The sequence below is a fragment of the Heloderma suspectum genome, chromosome 1 (genome assembly GCF_057233095.1).
Source record: "Heloderma suspectum isolate Gila_16-S chromosome 1, 16-S_ref, whole genome shotgun sequence".
NCBI lineage: Eukaryota > Metazoa > Chordata > Lepidosauria > Squamata > Helodermatidae > Heloderma > Heloderma suspectum.
Window position 1 is genome coordinate 172,840,384 of NC_139458.1, and position 13,831 is coordinate 172,854,214.

At 41.1% G+C, this 13,831-nt stretch overlaps 1 protein-coding gene across 2 annotated transcripts in view; it reads left to right on the forward strand.

Moving 5' to 3' along the window:
• Positions 1-13,831, forward strand: part of LOC146358408 (uncharacterized) — a 169,744-nt gene that overhangs the window by 110,538 nt on the left and 45,375 nt on the right. Inside the window, exons 5-6 of one of the 2 annotated variants that reach the window (XR_014784397.1) lie at positions 4,448-4,498; positions 5,817-5,914. Coding sequence is in view for 1 of the 2 variants with exons in the window: in XM_084810507.1 (XP_084666633.1) it covers positions 5,817-5,853 (37 nt within the window). In the remaining variant the exon portion in view is untranslated. Of the gene's footprint in view, positions 1-4,447; positions 4,499-5,816; positions 5,933-13,831 lie in introns of those variants that run through there. The other variant, XM_084810507.1, reaches the window with a different exon arrangement.

Genomic DNA, 13,831 nt, shown 5'->3' on the forward strand with positions numbered 1-13,831 from the left:
GACCCTTGGGTTTGTAGTTGGACTGGTAATCTTCCAGTTGTTTGCATTTTTGGTAGTAATGGGACCAAGTCTGCAAATGGGGAATTTGGACACTGTATTTTTAGTTCGCAGTGGCTTTTAAGGGCCGCGGTGGCTTAGTGGTTAAGATGCTGAACTGCAGACTGGAAGGTCGGCAGGACAGCAGTTCATGACCCGAGTGCCGCGTGACGGAGTGACCTCCCGTCTTCAGTCCCAGCTTCTGCCAACCTAGCAGTTCGAAAGCAAGAAATTGCAAGTAGGTAAATAGGTACCGCCTCGGCGGGAAAGGTAACAGCGTTCCGTGCACCTCGGTGTTCAGTCATTCCGGCCACATGACCACGGAAGCGTCTTCGGACAGCGCTGGCTCTTTGGCATAGAAACGGGGATGAGCACTGCACCCTAGAGTCGGACACGACTGGTTGGGGATACCTTTACCTTTTACCTTTTTATTTTTAGTTCACCCTCCTTGGATCCATTTCAGATTGCTTCCAGAGTGTTCTTGGAGTCCCTGCCCAGTTCTCTTCAAGCCTACAGCCATCCCTTGGGGCCATTCCCCTCCTGCCATCTTCACAGTTTTCCAAACACACTGAAACACAGGGATTGCTCCCACATCCTGGGAATCACTATGGGCAGGCTTCTGGCCCTTGAAGCTGCTTCTTTGTGACAGCAGACCCAGGGATCAATGTGTCATTTAGTTCCCATGCCTCCTAGCATCTCTGCATGCTGCATTCAGGGAGGCTGCAGCCTGGGAGAACTACATTTCCTATGGGTGTTGCCATTGTGAAATATATTTCACACAAACTGATCCTCCCAACACACCCCCAGCAGTGGCTGCCGCCCTTTATTTGTTCCCTCTATTTGTTACCCTATTATTTGTTACCTTATGGCTATAGTCATTAACTGACCATTTATGTCTCCCTTCTGCTTCATCTTGAAGGATTATTGGATTCCACACTCCATTTTATATTACTACTATTCCATTTTGCATTATTGCTATGTAGCAATTATAGGATCCTATATTCACTGTTAAGCGGCTGTTGAGTATAGGGACTATTTGCTCACCAATTCCTTTCCCAATGAATCTCAATTACTAAATAAATAATTTGGGTCTTCTTAATCTTATCTGCTGTGACTTATTTGCAGTGTTCAGTAGTCCATGAAATTTCTCATTTCTTCACACCAGAGCACCTAGTAACAGCCTTGCAGGAAATTCTCTCATTTATACATATCATCAAGGAATTTTGAACTGCAAAGAATGTCTGTGCCAGACTGCACAACAGTTAGTAGATTATATTGTACATTTTTTCTTCCTTCAGCACTTGCATAATTTTACCAACAAAATATTCAAAATAAGAATGTCTTTAAAAATTGCATAAAAAGTTCAAAGGAAGGATGTGAAATACATTATTTTATTGGTATTTGTTGACCACCATGAATACATATATTGCAATGGTACCTTTGTGTGTGTATGTGTGGTCTGAACATTCTTGAGAGCAAAAAAATTAATTTGGAGTGTGTGCTACTATCTTTGGCAGCAATGTGTATTTCCTGAACAACTTCTAGTTTATAGAGGCTAAACCCTTCCTTTAAAAATCTCTCTTTTCATTTTGCACAACTTTTACAAGATTATTATCATACAGAAATGTTGAAAATTAAGCCCTCAAATAACGGTTTTGGAATGAAACATACGACTGATTAATGTGTGATTATTTTGTGATAATGGGCATTATCTAGCCAAAGTTCAGTGCTTTTCTGTCCAATTAATTTTAATGGGGGGATTTGAGACATACTTAACTTGTTGAGATTTGCTTAACTTTGGTGGAGCATACATAGTACAGTTTAATTTGGCTGCCTTGACATAATTGAGAGCTGCTGTGGTGTAGTGCTTAGAGTGTAGAACTATGATTGGGAGAGCCAGGTTCAAATGCCCACTCAGCCATGAAGCCCACTGGGTGACCTAGGCCAGTTACTCTCTTTCAGCCTAACCTACCTTACAGGATTGTTGTGAGGAAAAAAATGGGAGGGGGAACCCTCTATACCACCTTGGGTTCCTAGGGGAAAGGCGGGATGATGCTGATGATGCTAATAATTTGCTATGAAAGGAAACTGGAAAAGGCTACTGGCATGCAAGTCAATATTTGCTTCAGAACAACATGTATGTCTCAGAGATGTACCTTGGTCTACTTTAGCCTGTTGTCAGGCTTGCAATCTTCTTACCTAGGAGTCTTTTCCTAGGCAATCTGGCCTCATGTTTGTTTACTGGAGTAGTTCCCAACTAATCAGCACTAAACTCACAATTCTCTTCTAATAGAACACTATGGCATATAGAGCGGCTCTTGTACTGTTCCCTATTCTTTTGTTCAATTGTTGATTAATTTTAGGGCAGCACATTTGAAGATGCAAATATTCTAGATTTGGTCCATTATGACTACACCTAAGGTCAAGTTCTCCAAGGTATGGAGACATATTTCCCCACTCTCCATTTTATCTACAGTGCTCTTCTGAGGCACCATCCAAATATAATACACAAAGGCAGGCAAGATGCAACCATCTCAATGATGTGAGCACAGACTCATTGAACATTCTGGTACTGATACAATCCTTGGTGTTTTTGTGTTTGATTATGCAGCTCTACTGGTTTGAAGCAATCAAGCACAGAACTATCAGGACATTGACAGATTAGCATCATCAGTCTCCTGCTGGGACCATAAAGTTTCTGTATCTTAATCAGAAAAAATAGCTTGCTGATTGCTATTTAAATTACACTAAGATATATTAGTCTTTTGGCCATACCTGACATTTTGATATGGTACAAAATTACAAAGTATTCCCAAAGGATTAAATAACAGACAACTGCTCCAAGAAGGGATTCGGGGGTCACTGTTATTTTTCTTGCACCTTAAGATGCTAGATACAGCCAATGTTCTCATGTGCAAGGCTTCATAGAGGTGCATGAATTCCAGATACTGGTACAGATCACCTATCTCACAGTGGGGGTAAAAATATGAGTTCTGCTTCAGCCAGTAATGTCCAAATTTGCCCTCAGATTTCAAAAAGCACCAGTCAGCACATTGTAAATATGGGAGATTTTCAGAGCCCATAATGTGCTTACCCAGAATGTGACAACATCCACACACAACTGGTTATGTCAGTTTTGTCAGGAAGACCAATTTATTTCCTTAGCAATTCTTGTAGTGTGTGAAACCCCACAGATCACATGATTACATTTTGTATGCTATTCCCTATAAAATATGCATTTTGTATGTGTTTTTGAGATAATTGCATCACAAAAGTTGGAGAAGACTTGTGAATTTGGTCAGTTTGCTTCAAAATGCTAACCAAACGAAATTCTCCAACATCCCTACTTCCAAGGGTATCACAATAAAAAGTATGTCATATAGATTATAAGAAAGTATCTCATTATCCCAAGGCATTTGCAAAGATTTGTCCTAATTACCTCTCAAGACTTCTGTACCTGTGCATAGTAGCTAAGTGTGAAACAAATCCAGTGTGTGAGCTGTACAGCCTGGAAGATCAGAAAAATTATCCTGGCCCAAGGTTATAATTGAAAAAGTATTTACTTTTTCTACTGTTGGGCAATATCTTTATTAGGATATTAATAAACCAAAATCCCACAAAATTGTGCAAGAGTTTGAGTTCTCCAGAACTCTGCATTAAGCTAAATCAGTGATCTTCACTAATTTTCAGGCAAGAGCCAATTTTGCTCCAGGTATCATCACCAAGACCACTTGGGGCACTGTTCTGGGATGTGGTGGGCCTCTCCTCATCCCCTCTCTCAGTCAAGCCGCAACACTGCATCAGAATCTGCAGGAAAAGCCAGCAAAATTATTTCATTTTTATTAAATCAGTATGGCCCACAGAAGACAGAGGGACACCAGGAACATTGCAGCTTAATCATTGACTCTTCACTTTCCTGGTTGACAACAACAACTAGTCAAATTCTAGATTGGAGCTTCCATGCTTATGTGGGAGGTAGGAGAAATGGCAGATCCTGAAAGCTGATGTTCCTTCAACTTGTCACACCAGCAGAGACACTGAAAAAAAATGAAAATATAAATAAATGCTAGTAATACAAAAGATAAATGTTAGCTGTTCTGTGCAGCATGAATATTCTTCTGGAAATGATGGTTAATGTTTTGGAGAGATCAAATGGCAACTTACATATATTCAGAAATATCTGTTGGCACAGTCTTGTAAGTACCTAATAAAGCATATGTAAAATGGAACATTCCTTTATTTAAATAACCTCATATGTCAAACATTTCAAACACTGATGCCATGTCTCCACATATCACAGCACAGGCTTGCATCTAGCACTCTTTAAATGAAACTTCATTTTTAATGGATTATGGAAATGATTTGAAACCCTGATAAGCATCCTACTAATCATCTATCTTGTGTTATCCAGATGTGATCACCTTGTAAACAAGTTTAATGCCCTGTCTGCAGGTTGTAACAGGTAACAAATTACATGTCTTATATTTCAACCTCTTGAAATGAAACTGCTCATCCAAGAAATGCCCTACCTACAACAGTTGCCAATATCATCATACTATATTCCTCCGCATTATTCACAGGGTGGTTCTATGTTTAATAAGGTAATTAGGAGGAGTTTGTTTAGACCAGTTCCTTAGACACCATTTAGTTCATGGCAGAGCAACAGTAAACACACCTCACTTTATTTCAGTAACATTATTACCTATTTAGGTCATCGTAATTGCTGGTATATCACAGCCTTTCCCAACCATGCATTCCCTGATGTAGTTGGGCTACAATTCCCACCATCTCCAGCCAACATGGCTACTGGATAATGGGAGTTGTAGCCCAACAACATCAGGTGACCCAGGATTAGGAAATGCTGGACTGTATCTTAATTGCCAAGATGGTGAGCCAAGCTCAAATTTAATCTCAGCCATGAATTCACTAGGTGGTCTTAAGAAAGATGCTATTCCTTCAGCCTTAGAGCCCTTCCTTTATGCAATATGTTGATAACAATTTGGGTCTATCTTGGGTGTAAGGATTACTGAGATAATGTACATGAAGTGATTTGAACACTTGAACTATCCAGTGTGTTTGTTCATTTATTTAATTACACATTTACCTATACTAAAATGTATATCCAACCACCATCCCCCAAAAGGATTTGTTCAAAGTGGCTTACAAAGTATAAAAACAGATTTAAAAATAATGATCATAATTACCAGATTAAAAAAGCAGCATTGAAAAGCAAGAACACAGGGAGCTGAAACTAACAATCAATAAATTAGATTAATTAACAGAATTAAAAGCTTGTTTAAAGAGAAATGTCTTCAATTGCCAGTGACACAGAGAAAGGGAGGTACATAACATAATGTCTTGGGGCAGGGAGTTCCACATATGTGGTGTCACTGCAGAGAAAGCCTACCCGTGGTGCCACCTCAGAAGGCAATGGCACATGCAAGAGGGGTGCAACAGCTGATCTTAAAGAATGGGCAGATTCACAAGGGAGGAAATGGTCCTTGAATTAGCTTGGTCCCAGGCCTTTTATGCTGAGACAACAAGATTCTGCCCCTCAGTTAACACAGTGTGTTGGGAGCTATCCAGGGTCCTGATTGCTGCTCACTGGAACCTGCTGAACTGACATATCATGACCTGACTTGTCATGCCTTTATTTGTCTCAACCTGACTTACTTGACTGGACCCGACTCAGTGTAACTTGACCTACTCTGAACTGTGTTGTTGTAACAGACAGACTTCAACTTGAATCTGATTGACTTGGTTTGCCTCTTCCTTTGCAGCCCACTGCCCCTGACAAAATGGGATATTCTCCCCTGAAACGTTCTACAGTCCTCTTCCTACCTTGAGGTGGAAGGAGGTTGGGTGACAGTGGAAGCAGGTGGGTTGGAAGAGATATTTGTCCAGTTCTAAAATGTATTTATAAAATGTGCCTTAGTGGTGTATCTACAGTGTTTGGTTATATTTTATTTAGTCTCTGTGGAATAAGGTGCAACTGAAACCTTTTGTTTTTATTCTTTTTTAAATTAGCACTAATTAGCCTAGTAGGCATGTTATTAAATATGCAAGTCCACTCTTCTTCATATAATTGTTGATTTAGCTCTTTTATTTTGTTTAAAAATAAATGGGATAATTTTCCCCAAATCCAGAATCAGCATATGTTAAAGGGGCACAAGAGTGCTACTTTAATTATTATTATAATTAAATTCAATTAGGGTGAGCCACAAAAAAAGGTCCTGCCTTTATATACCTCCATTTTATTGCTTATAAAGATGACTCCTGTTGAGCTAATGGCATTCATGACCTACTGGATGTGGTCTACAACTGTGCCAGAGTTCAAATGATCTGATACAAATTACCACAGGTACCGCAAGTTAAAGAGCACTGAGAATTCACACATCCTTTATAGCCCAAGTTTAGCTCAGGCATGACATATTTCTTTCAAATTTTGGTGGAAACTAGGGGTGTACTTTATTCAGGCTTGTCAAGGAAGAGAATCTTTCATTGAGATGAAGGTCTAAGCAGCAGTTTAAAAGTGGTTAAGCAGCTAGCAGGATGGGTTAAGCAGCTGGAGATGGGTGTGCGTGTCTCCTCTGATGCAGCAGGGGTGAGGGTGGTACTGCTGCTTGGCTGTGTTGGGTTGGGGAATGTACTGATTTTGAGCATGACCAGGTTGCTTTATCATTATATTTCAGTGAACGTGTAGGCCAGTGCCTCTTCTTCTCTATAAGGTGTACACATGGACTTATATAAAATATCAAGTTAGACGACTGAGCTTACAAATCTTAGTCCACATATGTTTCTTTGTTGTGAAGTGGTGGTAGGAGGATGCATATTGAAGCAAATAAGTGGTGTGCTGGAAGAGTGTGCTTAACCCTTCCCATGTCACTTCTTTTGAACTGCAACACCATATCACCTGGCCCATTTTATCCCCACCAAGCATCTCACGTTCCAAAGCAAGATGTCTTGCAGCATGCCTGCTGGGGGAAATCTGAACATAGTAGTGAATGAATATTTTCCTCCTGCTCATCATGTTGCAGTTCCAGATCCAGAATAAGAAACTTGAACTCTCATGTCATCCAATATTATACTTTGTGGACTTGAGCCAGAACCAGATAGCCTTAGCTGTGCTCTTAAACTGGCAGGTTGTTTTTTTTTTGAAGTCATTGAACATTTTACTTAAGATTTGTTGAAGAACAGCCCATAAGTAATAATTCAAATATTTGTTTTTGTTAGTGTGTGTGTGTGTGTGTGTGTGTATGTATTTAAGCATAGGCTGATTTATGATACGTCTTATCTGAACATATTGAAAACTGGATTTGGGAGTATTTTAAATGGTTTAGCGGAGTAACTGAGGTGGTGAGTGATAATGGTTTCCTCTTTTTCTCCCCTTTTTAAACAGTAAGAATTATATGTTTGCCACTGCCTATGATGGCAGAATTGACATCAGTGGCAAAATTCCTCTTGGCAGTCATCACCTGGTGGCCACAACCCCACTCCACCATGGAATGCCCCTAGCTCCTTAATGTGAGGTATTATTGTTCACATGTGTGTCTGCATGTGTGTGTAATGTTGTGGCCCTTTGTCTACAAAGAGACTGAGAAAAATAGATGTTGGCATTCATTCATTCATTCATTCATTTCTATACTGCCCAATAGCAGAAGCTCTCTGGACAGTTCACAAAAATTTAAACCACAAAGTACAACATAAAACAATATAAAATACCACCGGTACCACTGGCGATTCTACTCAGTAAAGTGAAGGTTGGCTATATCCCTAAAATAATGTCTAAGGTGAGGAATGATGTTGCTAAAAATGGTAATTCTGGATGGACAAATCTGTTAAGTTGGGTTTCTCTCAGTTTCTCATATTTCCAGTCTTAAGTACAGTTTGTTTTGAGCACATGTCTTCTAATACATGCAGCTTTTCCTAATATACATTTTTTTCAAGCAATTTTCCTAATGCAATGCACTTTTTAATGTTATTGTCACAAATATATACATTTGTGTGCACTTTCCCCTAATATATGCATTTTTATACACATTCTTTCCATTGGAGAATTTCATTGCAAAATTCAAGGAAGTGTGAATTTTGAAGGATAACAGAGTCTTGGTTTGGAAGTGTGAAATTAGGCGTGTTACAATAATAATAATAATAATAATAATAATAATAATAATAATTTGTGAAATGAACAATTTTCTCCCCTATCCTCATGCTATGCAGACAATGGCTTTTCTGACAAGATAAATTAAGGGAAGAATCCTATGGCTGCTAGTCAGATGGCCATAGGATATGTAGTTTTCTGGGAACCGACCTCGGAGCCCATGCTCTGACGTTGGTTCCTAGAGAACCGACATTCCCCCCTGTGCTCCTTGCTTGGAGGAAGAGCACGGAGTGGCCAAAACCGGGCATTCCAGGGGGCATTCTGGGGCAGGGAAGGCGGAAATGCCGGTACGACACATCTTAGGTGTTGCCCAGCAGCCTCCTGCCCCGCTCCGCGTTCCTGTGGCTAGACAGCCAAATCAGCTGTCTAGCCACAAATGCAGGGCAGGAGAAGTGCAGAGGGAATGATCCCCTCCATGCTTCTCCTGCCCTGCACTGTATAGGTGGTCACTTCCGAGTTCGGAGGCGGCCGCCTGTCCCCATAGGATTGTGCCCTAACTTAATGAAATTAATGGAATAAAAGTTTTCTATTCTTTCTGTGCCCCTGCAGCCACCTGTTGCCCCTGAGAAGCCTCTCTGGGTGGCCAGAGGCTTCTTCTGAACAATTTGAGATGGGGTGTGGTTGCTGGATGATGGGGAGTCTTCCCCAAATCAGGCTTGGATTGTAAAGAAAAGTTCACTTCAGGAAGTACATGGAAGGAATTTTTCACATCTCTTCCTCTCCCTGTGCTCCATCCCACATTTTTTGAGAGGTGGGAGCTGACACCCTCCCCCTAGTGAGGGGCTTTGTGGAGAACACTGAGAGAAAAGCACATGAAACTTGAAACTGGCCTGCCAGAGATGTAAAATACAATGCTAAAACTTGGCATTGCAGAATGGTAAAGCTGTACTTTAACTTTTTTAAAAGACTCTAATTCTGCATTTTTTATATTCTGTTATTTTGTTGGTTGTATCTATTTAAAATTATTTCCACATTTGTCAGGATAAAAAGCAAGGTAGAATTCCAATGCAGCCCTAATCAATATTGCTGAAATGAAATGTATCATTGAAATTACTGGACTGAGAATTGAGATGCGGTTCCTTGGTGACTAATGTGTTGATGGGTTAAAGATTTTTGCTGTTTTCAGAGGTGTACATCCCAGATTGCATCTTAAACTGTTGGCTGTGTAGTAAGCAGTGATGTTTTAAAAGGATGTATACCTAAATCGATTGTGTGTTGTCTAAGAGCACACATGACAATTTGGATATTAGATAAAAGATATGTTACAATGAATGTAAGCGATCTGGTGAATATCCATATTCCCAGGTAAATACTCACAATCTCAGACTGATTTTGTAAATGCATGGAAATATAGATATCTACCCCAAAGCCTAGTGGTCCTTTTGGTGTATTTCAGGGTATAAAAGTTGCTTTTTCCAGCAAGACAATAACATAAAGGATATAGTAAACCAATAATGACCTGAAGAAAGAGTGGTAAGCTCTAGAAAGATGTGAAATACTGAATAACGGCATGAGTAAACACTATAGTCCAGTTTACTAGCAACTCTGCAGGGGATGCACATCCTTATCTGTATCTGACACATTATTAGATTTAATTCAATTAACAAAAACACTTTCAGTTTAACATATTGTTTTAAGGGCTTTCCATGTTCACTCAAGCTCCAAAATGCTGGGAAATTGCAGATGCCCCCCCCCCCCATGCTGCTCCCTCACCACCCTCTCGAACGCTGCTCTCCCTAGAATGCTGCCCCCCACTACCCCCTGCACTGCTTCCCCACACATTGCTCCCCCCTGCCCATCCAAGGCTACAGTAAATAACTAATAATTACCATGGGGGTGGGGAAACGCAGACAATGAAAATATACAACAGGAGTTTTGAACTGTAACTCTGGAAACTATAGTAGTGCACTATGGTTTCTAAAAAAATGTAACATTAGAGATGCCATCCACCATCCCCTCTACAGTTGAAGAAAGAGACCTGATGGGGCAGAGCTGGATGGGGGAAAAAATTGCCACAAAATCAAGTGTGCATTTCTTTCAGGTGTTTGCAAAGCTGGCTGGGGAATGCTAGGAACTGTAGGCCTTTTCTCCATCTAAACATGCATAGGATTGCACCCTTATAGAAGTTTCTAGCTCCAAAATGAACCATGCTGCAGCATTAGGAAGACTGTGCTTCCAGAAGACAGGCATGAGCCAATAATCCTGAAGGCTATCTACCATGCCTGCCTCTGACTCAGGCTTTGGAAATCAGCAGGGAGGCGAAGGTACAGTTTTAGCCTTTCTGCTCTATGCAGCTGCAGTGAGTTATCACAGTAAGATGCCCCCTCCCTATGCATTTACATAAGAAGGAGCATATGGGCCTTTGTTATTTAACTACTCCTGGATTTCAGCTATTAAGCAGAGTTAAAATTCACAAACTACAACAATACCCCTCTTTGATGTGGCCAGCCTTGAGTGTCAGCTGGTGCTCTAGGAGAGGTTGCTGCTGGCAGAAATCCCTGTCTGAGATGCCTTTCCCCGCCCTCCCTGATAACACCTTCCAGCAGAAGCTCCTCATTAACTGAACTACAAACTGCAGCATCTCCTTTACACACACTGCAAACTGCCATGCAAATATCTTTGCGCTGACAGCACAAATAAATCCATTTTACTGCTGCACTAATTGATTTTAGCTCATTAGGAGTGCTTTTGCCTTAATTTGATAAGGATGTGTGAAAGTATTTCCCTCCACCAACGTCAGGCTTGCTACGGGGTGGGGGGTGTTAATTAGACAGTTTTTCTGTCATGTTGATGGGTCTTCTCCCTGTACTGTGGCAAAAGAGGATGGGAGATGGTTGCGCCTGGTGGTTGATGTCTGTTGCCAAATCACTTTTCCTTTCTTAGGTGGAAGGGGTCAGCACACATGAATCGTTGGGACATTAGCATTTAATCTCCTCATCTCCTCTGACAAATATTGGTTTACATTTCTATTGCTGTTTGCCTCCTTTCGTGGTGATAATCAACAGAAGCTGGATAAAGAAAATAGAACGTAGCAAACTGTGTTATACCTGATCGACCCATCTGTCTATCTAGCCAAGTACTGTTTACTCTGACTGGCAGTGGGGCCCCAGGCAGCTAGGTACAGGTCTTTCCCATCACCTGCTACCTGACCCTTTTAAGTGGAAGATATCAAGGATTGTATCTAGGGTGCATGCTGTACCATTTCATACATACATACTTGGTTTGTCAGAAGAATTGGTGGAAATGATTGTATCATTTTAACCTTATATTGGCCTGGGGAAGGACAGTGCTTGGTGGAACACATGTTTTGCATGCTGAAGATGTCAGGTTCAGTCTCTGGTGAAAAGGCATTAGGTTGTAGCGCTGGAACAGTCCACTCAGATTACCACGTGGAGTGGCAGATCGCAGGTCCAGTTAATAGCTTTACTTGGGCTATGAATCTTCTTTGCAGGAGTGGGAGTGTACCCTCCTTTCAACTTCACACTTAAGATAACACCTGTTATACTGTGGTCCAGTTCAAGCAGTCATATACATGTACATATGCAGGGCTGTCTCAAGGTATTTTGGTGCCCCGGGTGAGGTACAAGTTTGGTCCTGTCCAGCCTCCCAAGCCACTGCTATTAATTCCTCAACAGCATGAAATGGATTCGGGGGGGGGGGGGATTTCCTGGGGATTTTGATACCTTCCATTTTAAATGTCTTTCATTAACACTGCAACATTTATCAGTGTCACTGATGCTTTAAAGATTTGTATGGAAGATTTGTATTTGTAAGGTGCATTAAAGATTTGTATAGAATGCAGTATGTGCATCCTTTAAAGCAGTGTTTTTCAACCTCTGAAGACCTGAGAGCCAACTCTGATTCCCAGCCTGCAAAATGGGACCCATTTTCACATTTTGTTTATATGGTGGTGGGGAAGAATCCACACATAAGCTGTTCTTTGGACATACATTCTTTTGTTCCATAAACAACTCCCATTGCATAGAGACTCAAGTGACTTTAAGATTATGAATACAAAACAGTGGGGGTGGGAATCCACAGAGCCACACAAAATGATGATGGTAAAGATATCCTCAGAGCAACAATACAGAAAAACAGTCTTTGGAACCCAGAAGCAACTCATTGCAAAAGGAGACACTGAGATATGATAATAATGATAATATCCTCAGAGCCACACAGAAAAGCATCCAAAATCCATCTCTTTCACTGAGCATCATCACAGCCACCCTACTGCATAATTCGGCAGAAGTAACAGTGAGAAGCAGCACAGTACAAAAATCTAGTTTATGGATCTCTACTCACAAGTAAGGAGGACTGGATTAAGCATGGCCAACAAATTCTGAGCATCCAAAATTAATCTGTTTGGTTGAATATATCCACATCTACCCCTCTCCAAAATATTTCCAAAGTAACAGGAAACAGGAAAATAAAAGAATCCACCTTATGCATCCCCACTCGTAAGTAAGAAGGACTCAGGAGTAATCGCCCAAGCAACAAACAAAGACTGAATACCACACACACACACACAAATCCCAAAAGGAGATTAATTATAAAATAGGTATTCAGGATTCTCACCTTCTGGCTGCTGCTTAGCTTTACTGCCAGTTTTGGGAGGGGGCAGGGCAAGACAAGATGCCCTTTTGCCTTCCAGTGCCCTAGCCATTTTGTTGCCTTACTATCCCCCCTCCCATCCTGGTCAGTCACTCCCTCACTCACTTGCTCACTCCCACTCCCATTGCACAGCAGCAGGAAGGGAACAAATGGGTATCATTCTTTTATAAAAACATTTTACAGAGTTTGTTGGAGCAAAGCTCCAGTACACTCAACAACTTCTGTACAAAGATTTTGGGGGGTGGGGGAGCTGGGAAAAAAGTTAAGAAAATGGAACCATTCATTCCCTTGCCCTAATAATAGCCCTGAACTGGTGAGGGAGTGGACCTCTCACTGCTCCACTGCTGTCATTGACTGCATACACCTCAAAGATGGTGAGCTGATTGGTTCAAGCTTGCTGTCTCTCACACTAGGAAAAATATTGTGATTCAAAATGGCTGCAGCCTGGACTGGCCAATGCAGAGCTTTCCTTTACTGCATGCTAAGCATTGCCCAGTCACTATTGCTGCTGCCTGTCTGGGGGTTGTTTGGTGCCCTGGATCTCTTGGCACCCTAGGCAACTGCCCACTGGAGATGCCAGGAACTGAACCTGGGACCTTTTGTATGCAAAGTGCTTGCTTTACCACTGAGCCATGATTCTCCCATCGTAATTGTTGTTGATGATGAATAATTGTGCAAATTGGGACTACATACATGCCCTATGTTTGGAATTGTTATAGGGGTGATGCATGTGTCTTCACACAAAGATTTTCACTATTCAGGTAAGTGTGTAAACCAGGCCATATATTCAAGCATATTTAAAACCTCCCCCTATGTTACAACATATATGACATGGTTCACACTCAACTTCTCATCACTTGAATATTCAGCATTTGAGGGCTGGATGCTGAATAAGTGACATGGCTCAGACATTTCTGGGGAGAATGAGTAATGTGAACATTCAATTTGTGGTGTTTGATCTGTGATGGCTGCTTCACACATGCAAACTGCCACTTGATATTGTATTCATTTCAGTGTACCCTA